This window comes from Nothoprocta perdicaria, unplaced genomic scaffold (genome assembly GCF_003342845.1).
Source record: "Nothoprocta perdicaria isolate Ctin4 unplaced genomic scaffold, notPer1 scaffold_588, whole genome shotgun sequence".
Taxonomy (NCBI): Eukaryota; Metazoa; Chordata; class Aves; order Tinamiformes; family Tinamidae; genus Nothoprocta; species Nothoprocta perdicaria.
This window is the reverse complement of record NW_020455852.1, coordinates 15,541-24,274: the sequence shown is the minus strand read 5'-3', so window position 1 is coordinate 24,274 and position 8,734 is coordinate 15,541. Positions and strand designations below refer to the sequence as shown.

The following is an 8,734-nucleotide window of genomic DNA, read 5'->3' as shown; positions in this document are numbered from 1 at the left end:
GCCCGCGCCTGCCGCCCCGCGCCGCAGCTGCGACTGCACGCGCTCCAGGGCGCCCACGGGCCCCAGACGCCGCAGTCGCGCTCGTCCCGCGGCGGCCACCCCCCGGCGCAGTCTGCCAGCCCGTCGCACACCTACGGAGCCGGGGACACAGGACACCCCACGGGTGACACAGTGGGACCCCCGCAGCGCACCCCGCGTCCCCGCAGCCGTACCTGTGCCAAGGTGATGCACTTGCCCTCACCACACTCGTACTCGGCACAGGGGACACCCGTGCGGTTCCTCTGCTCCGTGGCCACGTGGCTCTCTGCCGAGGGTCGGGGGTGGCCACGGGCCAGCGTGCAGCGCGTCCCCCCAGCGCCTGCCCGGAGCGCCCCTTACCGCAGCCCAGCTCGTCCTCGCCCTGGGGACAGTCGGGGACGCCGTTGCACACGAGCGACGCGTTCACGCACAGGTGCTCGTTGCACGCAAAGTGTCCCGGGCACGGCGGGATGTGCGTGGAGCCTGCGCCAGGGCAAGGTCAGGGGAGCCCCCGCTGCGCCCTGGGGCTCCCTGCGCTGCGAGCGTCGCGGCGGGCGCTCACCGCAGCGCTCGGCGCTCTCGTCGGAGCCGTCGCGGCAGTGCGGCACGCCGTCGCACAGGTGGTCGTAGGGGACGCACTGGGCGCCCTGGGCGCAGGGCAGGTGCTGCAGCGGGCACGGGCGCCCGCAGCGCGTCTCGTCGCTGCCGTCGGCGCAGTCGGCCTCGCCATCGCACACCCAGCCCCGCGGCTGGCACCCGCCGCTGGCGCACGGGAACTCGTCGCGCCCGCACGGCGCCGCTGGGGAGGCAGCGGAGATGATGCGCAGGGAGCTGCTGGGTGCCCGTGTCCCGGCGACGTGCGTGTCACTGCCCCTCACCCGTGGTGCCATTCGCGGGCACTGCAGCAGTGCCGTGCATGGTGGCTGCTGCAGCAGTGGGCCCGGGTGCTGCGCAGCGCTCCGGGCTCTCATCCCAGCCGTCCCCGCAGTCCAGGACACCGTCACACAGCACAGCACCGCTGACGCAGGAGCCGTCGGGGCAGGGCAGCTGCCCCGGGCCGCAGCTCACCCGGCCTGCGGGGACGGAGCCGGCTGCAGCGGCGCCCAGGGGCGCAGCAGAGCGCCCAGCCGGCGCAGCGCCCCGTCCCCGCCGAGCACAGCCCCACCTGGGCAGAAGGCCTCGTCGGCGCCGTCGCTGCAGTCGTCCCGGCCGTCGCACACGGCGCTCGGCGGCAGGCAGGCAGCCTCGGGGCACTGGAAGTGGCCGTGGGGGCACACGCAGCCCCGCTCGTCGCTGCCGTCGCCGCAGTCGTCGCGCCCGTCGCAGCGCTGCGGGGAGGGCACGCAGCGCCCCACCGTGCACCGGTACTCGCCGGCGCTGCAGCTCGGGCTGCAGCCTGTGGGCGCGGCGGGCTCAGTGCCCTCGCGGTGGACGCGGGGATGGGGACGCGGCGCTCGGGCACACTGCAGCCCCAGGAGCACTCGCCTGCCTCGTCGGAGTCGTCGGCAAAGCCGCAGTCCAACTCGCCGTCGCAGACGAGCTCCGGGGCGATGCAGCGGCCGCCGGCGCAGCGGAAGCGCCCGGGCGCGCAGGCGGCCGCGGGGCAGCCGGCCTCGTCGGAGCCGTCGAGGCAGTCGTCGGCGCCGTCGCAGCGGGCGCCCCAGGACACGCACTGCCCGCTGGCGCAGCGGTACTGCTGCGGGGCGCAGCGCGGCGCGCACAGCTCGTCCGAGCCGTCGCCGCAGTCGTCCTCGTTGTCGCACACCCAGGCGCCCGGCACGCAGCGCCCGTCCGAGCGGCAGGTGAACTCGTCGGTGCCGCAGCGGCGCTCCGCGGCGCAGGGCTCCGAGGGCGAGTCGCAGTGCCAGCGCCCGCCCGCGCACGTGCTGCGGGCATGGTGACGTGTGAGCCCCACGAGCACGGCGACGCGTCAGCCCCGTGGGCACGGTGACACGTCAGCCCCGTGGACATGGTGACACGTCAGTCCCGTGGGCACCGTGACGCGTCAGCCCCGTGGGCACCGTGACACGTCAGTCCCGTGGGCACCGTGACGCGTCAGCCCCACGGGCACGGTGACACGTCAGCCCCGTGGGCACGGCGATGTGTCAGCCCCGTGGGCACCGTGACGTGTGAGCCCCACAAGCACGGCGACACATCAGCCCCGTGGGCACGGTGACACGTCAGGCCAGTGGGCACCGTGACGCGTCAGCCCCACGGGCACGGTGACACGTCAGCCCCGCGGGCACGGCGACGCGTCAGCCCCGTGGGCACCGTGACACGTCAGCCCCACGGGCACGGTGACACGTCAGCCCCGCGGGCACGGCGACGTGTCAGCCCCGCGGCACACAGCATGCACGGGACACGGTGCGTCGCGCCGCGCTCACCAGTTGCTGCAGTCGCGCTGCAGCGCGGTGCCGGCGGGGAAGGCGCTGCCCTCCCAGTAACAGGGACACGCCGAGGGGTCGATGCAGCCGTCCTCTGCCGTGCGCCATGGGGACACACGGATGCCTCAGACCCACGGCACCCGCTCCTGCCCTGGAGCCGCAGGCTGCAGGGCCTTGGGAGGACGGGGGGGATGCGGGGGGCCCCGGCGCGCCCCCCGCGCTCACCGTGCAGCACCAGCCCGCGGGGGCAGAAGCAGCCCTCGAGGCACGTGGCCGTGTGGCAGCGCGCGGGCTGCTCCCGGCCCAGCGTCCTGCACGTCTGGGGGCACGGCGGCCCGCAGGACGTGTACTGCAGCCCCCGCTCGCACTGCAGCGCTGCGGGCGGCGAGGGAGAGCTGCGGACACCGCGGCGCCCCCGGGACTGGCCCCGCCAGAGCGCCCGTTCCCGCCGATGCTCCTCCCAGCTCCCCCAGCCGCAATCCCGAATTCCCACGGCCTCTCTCCCGACTCCTGCTGCTCGCCGCAGTTCAGGTAGCAGCTTCCCCTGGTTCCCAGTGCTATTCACTGCAGTTCCTGCAGCCCCTCACCCCAGTCCTTACCCCGCTTCCTGCAGCCCCAATTCCATCAATTCCACCGGTCCCAGCAGCTGCTCCCCTCCGTGCCAACAGCCACTTGCCCCAGTCTCCTTGTCCCAGTTCCTCCAGGCGCTTGCCCTCATTCCTGCAGCCGTTCACCCCAGTTCCCGCGGCCGCTCCCTCCAATTCCCACAACTGTTGGCTCCAATTCCTGTGACCATTCGCCCTGGTTCCCACGGCCACTCGCCCCGATTCCCATGGCCGCTGGCCCTGCATCCCGTGCCGCTCCCTGCAGTGGCTCGGTGCATTGCTGCAGCCACTCTCCCGGCCGCCCCACCCAGCCGCGCGGGGCCGGTGCGCGCGGCTCGCTCACGGCAGAGCTCCTGGCTCCTCCAGCGCACGGGCACGCCGCGCTGGCCGCACTCCTCGGCGTAGGCGGCGATGGCCGTGCACAGGCACTCGCAGTCGCCGCCGGCGTCACACCTGGGGGCCGCGGCGGGTGAGGGTCCCGCGGGGCCAACGCGGCGCGACGGCTCCCCGGGCACCTACCCGCAGGCATCGAAGAGGCACCACTCGTAGAAGCGCTGCCAGGGCACGGCGTCGTGGCAGGGCGCGAAGAGGCGCTGCGCCAGCACGCCGCAGCGCTTGCGGGCCCAGGGCGCGCGGTGCGGGTTCTCCTGCGGGCCGGGCGCCGCCGTGGGCACGGTGCCGCGCGCCGCCAGCCCCCCGCGCCGCCCCGGGCCCCGCGCCTACGGTGCAGGGGTGCTGCGCCTCGTCGCCCTCCACCTCGGGGCACAGCGGGCTCACGCGCCACGAGTTGCCAAAGAGCTCGGCCGTGGGCTCCACGACGCCCTGGCGGCTGCCGAAGTCGTTCTCGGTGTCGCCGTCGAAGTTGCCGCAGAGCCCGGCCACGCGGCCCCGGTGCCGCGGCTCCAGCTTCACGTACACCCGGGTGCCTGGCGCGGCACGGGGCGCTCGCGCGGGTCCCGGCACCGCCGCCGTGTCCCCCCGGTGCCGCTGTCAGGGCCAGGCGCTCACCTCCATCCCAGAGCACCGCGAGCCCCAGGCGGGACAGCAGCACCAGGAAGAGCCCGGCACGCTCCAGCGTGAGCCCGTTGCCGCTGTAGTCCTTGGGCGGCCGCACCGAGACGCCGTTCACCGTCACGTCCCTCCCTGCAAGGGCAGCGCCGGCCTCCAGCCCCGCGGCGGACGCAGGGATGGACGGACGGACACGTCGCCGCGTCCACAGCCTCACCTCGCAGCATGTGCACCACGGTGGTGCCCAGCACCACCACCACCGACTTGGTGCAGGTGACGCCGGCGGTGCCGCAGGGCACGTTCTCGGCGGTGACGGTGAAGAGCCCGCCGGCCTCACGCACCAGCACGTACTCACAGTCGCCCAGGAAGGAGAAGGCTCTGCCGTCGAAGGTGACGTAGTGCGGGTCGCCCGTGGCCACGCAGGTGCCCGCGCACTGCCGGCGGCTGCAGTGCCAGCGCTGCCCGCGGCACACGCTGCGAGGGGGGACACGAGGCTGAGCGCTGGCCGCAGCCGCGGGGGCCGGGGCCGGCGCGGGCTCTCACCACGTGTTGCAGTCCCTGGCGATGGTGGCGTTGGGCTGGTAGAGCCGCCCGCCGTGCTGGCAGGGACACTCGTCCGGGGACACGCAGCGCTGCTCCTGCAAGCGGCACCGTGAGCGCCGCGCCGTGCCGGGGAGCCGTGCGCGGGGCCGGCGGCGCGGCGCTCACCAGGAACACGGTGCCCGGCGGGCAGACGCAGCCGTCGGAGAGCCCCGCGCAGCCGCCGCGCGGCTCGGCGCCGTCGCACGTGCGCAGGCAGGAGCCCGCGGCGTAGAGCAGCTGGCCGGGGCAGCGCGCGGCCGGCGGGCAGGGCTGCGCCGTGCAGTTCCAGGCGCCGGCCGTGCACACGCTGCGGGAGCGCGGGTGAGCGCGGAGCTCGCTGCGCGCGCCCCGTCCCACACCCCCGTCCCGTCCCATCCCATCCCGATCCCGTCCCATCCTGCGCGGGCTCCTCCTCCGCCGCCGGCTCTCCTGCAGGCGCCTCGTGGCCGAGACGTCCGATGAAATCCTCCTATCCTGTGCCCGTTGCAAACAGGCCTTAGGGGGGTTTCATCAGACGTCTCCCGCCACCGCGGTGTCGCCAGCGGGATCCCCAGTGTCACCAATGGGACCCCCGGTGTGGCCAGCGGGATCCACGTTGTCCCCGGTGCGCACAGTGACACGCAGCCCACCGGCTGATGCCCCGTCCCCCTGCTCCGGCACCGCCGGCTACGCACCAGCTGTTGCAGCTCCTGCGGATGGTGCTGCCCGGCGCGTAGGTGCCGGCGCCGTGCCGGCAGGGACAGGCGGCCGGCGGGACGCACTGCCCGCCGTCGTCCAGCACCAGCCCCGGGGGGCAGTTGCAGCCGGGGACGCAGGTGCCCTCGAGGTCGGGGCAGGAGCCGGCGCCGTCCAGGCGCAGGTCGGCGCAGGTCTGGCCGCAGGGGCGGCCGCACTCCTGGTGCACCTGCCCGCCGCTGCACGGCACGCCTGCGGCGACAGCAGTGCCCTGAGTGCCCCCATGCCACCGCCCTGCGCCCCATTGGGCACCTTGCACCCCATCGGGGCACCTAGCACCCCGTCATGCCACCACCTTGCACCACCTTGCACCCTGTCCATCTCCTCTGCACCCTGTGCCATTGCACCGCATCCCTTCGCCTTGTACATCGTCCCATCACCTTCCATGCCACTGTGCCACCCTGTCCCTTGTACCCTATTCTGTCACCTCTGCCCATCCCAATGTCTTCTATGCTGTCACAATGCTTTGCAACCCTTCATGCCCATCCCCTTGCACCCCACCGTGCCACCTCCACCCCATGCCACCACCCTGCACCCCATTGCTCCTCCCGGCACCCCGTGTCCCCCCCCGCCCCACGGTGCTGCCGGCGGGGCTCGCGCACCGCAGAGGCTCCGGTTGCGCCAGGCCAGGACGGCGCCCTCGCGGGCGCACTGCTGCGCGTAGGCGGCCAGCGCGGGGCACAGGCAGCGGCGCCCGGCCGTGCAGGCGCAGCTCTCGTGCAGGCACAGCTGGTAGAAGGGCTCCCGCTCCACCAGGTCGTGGCAGGGCTGCGGGGGGGCACAGGGGGCACGTCACCCCCCGGCACTGGGCACAGCTGCCCCCTGCCCGGGGCCGCCCCGATGCCCGTCACCGGGGCGCCTGGTGGCACCGAGCAGTGGTGGCACCTGGAAAGCGGGGCCGTGCAGCACGGCGCAGGCGGCCTCGGCAGCCTCGCGCTGTCCCGCGTGGGCGCCGCAGGGCTCGGCGGCGAAGGGGCCGCGCGCGGGGCAGGCGCCCGGCGCCCGGTACTTGTCGGCGAAGGCCGAGACGCTGGCCTCCACGTCGCCCGCCGGCGTGGCGAACTCGTCCCGCTGGTCCCCGTTGTAGGTGCCGCAGAGCCCGCGCACCTGCGGGGAGAGCCGCGAGCGGGCGCGGTGCCCACGGGAGCCGGGAGCCCCGTGGGCGCCCCGCGCGGCACTGCCCGCCCCGCACCTTGCCAGCGTAGGCGGGCTGCAGGGTGATGTACGCCGCGGGGGGACCCCAGAGCACGTGCAGCCCCGCGGCCTGGAGCAGCGCGAAGGCGGAGGAGGCGCGGCGGATGGTGAGGCCGGCGCCGGCGAAGGGCAGCTCCACCGCGGCCCCATTCACCGTCACCTCGCCTGCCGCGTGGGAGCAGCGCGCATGAGGGGCGCGGCGGCGCGGGACGCGGCACCGCAGTGAGGGTGCAGCCGGGACGCCCGCGGGCACCTGCGCCGCGGAGCCGCGCCACGGAGCCCCGCACGGTGACGGAGAGGGCGCGCAGGCAGCTCGGCGCGCCCGCGCTCTCGCAGGGCTGGTGCTCGGCCGTGATGAGCAGCTCCCCGTGCACAAAGTCCTGCGCGCACGGGCAGAGCGGCGGCTGCAGCGGCGGCCGGCACGCCGAGGCGCCCGCCGCCCTCCCCGCGCGCCGCGCACCTGCACCAGCGTGTACTCGCAGGCGCCCGGCAGCGAGAAGCGCTTGCGGTCGAAGGTGACGTAGTGGCGGCCGCCCAGCACGGCGCACTCGCCCGGGCACCGCTGCTGTGTGCAGAGCCAGCGCCCGTCCCGGCACGTGCTGCGGGGAGAGGCAGCGGGGCAGCCGGTGGCACCGCGCGCCCGCGCCGCCCGCCCGTCCCGCCGCGCTCACCAGCGGTTGCAGCCCTGGCGGATGCTCTGGCCGGGCCGGTAGCGCCGGCGGCGGTGGCGGCAGGGGCAGGCGGCGGCGGCGACGCACTCGCCGCCCTCCAGGTAGAGCCCCGGCGGGCACTCGCAGCCGCCGGCGCAGCCGTCGCGGCAGTGCCCCTCGTCGGCGGCGCCCGCGGCCGCGCAGCTCAGCGGGCACGACGACACGCAGTCCGAGTAGCGCTTGCCGGCGCCGCAGTGCTTCTCTGCGGGGAGCCGGGGCTCAGCGCCGCGGGCCCCGCGCTGACCAGAGCCTTGGGGTGCTGGGGGGCCTGGCCAGGGTGGGTGGGTGGGAGGGAAGGGTCCTTGGGTGGGACTCAAGGTGCAGTTGGTCAGGGTGTGCGTGCATAAGGCTGGCATGCATGCACGAATGCCCAGGGTGTGCGTGCACGAGACTGGGGTGCATGCACAAGTGGTCAGGGTGTGCATGCATGAAACTGGGGTGCATGCACAAGTGGTCAGGGTGTGCATGCATGAAACTGGGGTGCATGCACAAGCAGTCAGGGTGTGCATGCAAGAAACTGGGGTGCATGCACAAGCAGTCAGGGTGTGCATGCACGAGACTGGGGTGCATGCACAAGCGATCAGGGTGTGCATGCGGGAGGTTGGAGAGCACATGCAAGCGGTCAAGGTGCAAATTCACGAGGCTGGGTACATGCAGCAGCATGCAGGCTGTGCACACTCAAGGCTGTGGTGCACGCACAAGTGTGCACGGTGTACATGCAGGAGGCTGGCATGCACACACAGACATGCAGGGTGTGCATGCAAGAGGCTGGCACGCACACACAAGCGTGCAGGATGTGCATGTAGGAGGTTGGCACACACACAGAGACATGCAGGGTGTACATGCAGGAGGCTGGCACGCACACACAAGCGTGGAGGGTGTGCATGCAGGAGGTTGGCACACACACAGAGACATGCAGGGTGTACATGCAAGAGGCTGGCACACACACACAGACATGCAGTGTGTGCATGCAAGAGGTTGGCACGCACACACAGAGACATGCAGGGTGTGCATGCAGGAGGTTGGCACGCACACACAGAGACATGCAGGGTGTGCATGCAAGAGGTTGGCATGCACACACAAGCGTGCAGGGTGTGCATGCAGGAGGTCGGCATGCACACACATGCACTCGGCACACAAGCCGCAGCGGGCAGGCTGCAGGAGCGAGCAGGCAGCGCGCTGCAGCACCCGCACCGCAGAAGCCAGGCTGCCGCCAGTCGACGTGCGCTCGCCGCTGGGCGCATTCCCGCGCGTAGACCGCGAAGGTGTCGCAGACGGCGGCGGGCGGCACGGGCCCCGCGCCCGCCTCCCGGCAGAACGTGTCCAAGCAGGCGGCGTAGAAGCCGCTGGGGTCGACCTGCGGCGGGCGGCGCGGTGAGGGGCAGCGGGCCCCCCTGCATGCATGCACGCATGCATTCGCATGCACGAGTGCGCGCTCACCTCGCCGTGGCAGCGGCTGAAGGGGCCGGCGAGCAGCTTCCCGCACGTGGCCTCCGCC

General features: G+C 73.7%; 1 protein-coding gene across 1 annotated transcript in view; it reads right to left on the bottom strand.

Moving 5' to 3' along the window:
* The window catches only part of SSPO (SCO-spondin), a gene marked incomplete at its 3' end in the record, with an annotated part of 56,026 nt that overhangs the window by 39,783 nt on the left and 7,509 nt on the right, over positions 1-8,734 (bottom strand). Inside the window, 25 exon segments of the mRNA XM_026048938.1 lie at positions 9-131; positions 213-304; positions 379-501; positions 581-817; positions 897-1,091; positions 1,184-1,414; positions 1,504-1,904; positions 2,403-2,496; positions 2,628-2,777; positions 3,351-3,460; positions 3,527-3,654; positions 3,731-3,933; positions 4,016-4,150; positions 4,233-4,489; positions 4,559-4,653; positions 4,724-4,904; positions 5,272-5,524; positions 5,935-6,100; positions 6,218-6,439; positions 6,525-6,691; positions 6,780-6,906; positions 6,987-7,125; positions 7,198-7,438; positions 8,431-8,593; positions 8,677-8,733. Coding sequence (XP_025904723.1) covers positions 9-131; positions 213-304; positions 379-501; positions 581-817; positions 897-1,091; positions 1,184-1,414; positions 1,504-1,904; positions 2,403-2,496; positions 2,628-2,777; positions 3,351-3,460; positions 3,527-3,654; positions 3,731-3,933; positions 4,016-4,150; positions 4,233-4,489; positions 4,559-4,653; positions 4,724-4,904; positions 5,272-5,524; positions 5,935-6,100; positions 6,218-6,439; positions 6,525-6,691; positions 6,780-6,906; positions 6,987-7,125; positions 7,198-7,438; positions 8,431-8,593; positions 8,677-8,733 — 4,290 coding nt within the window.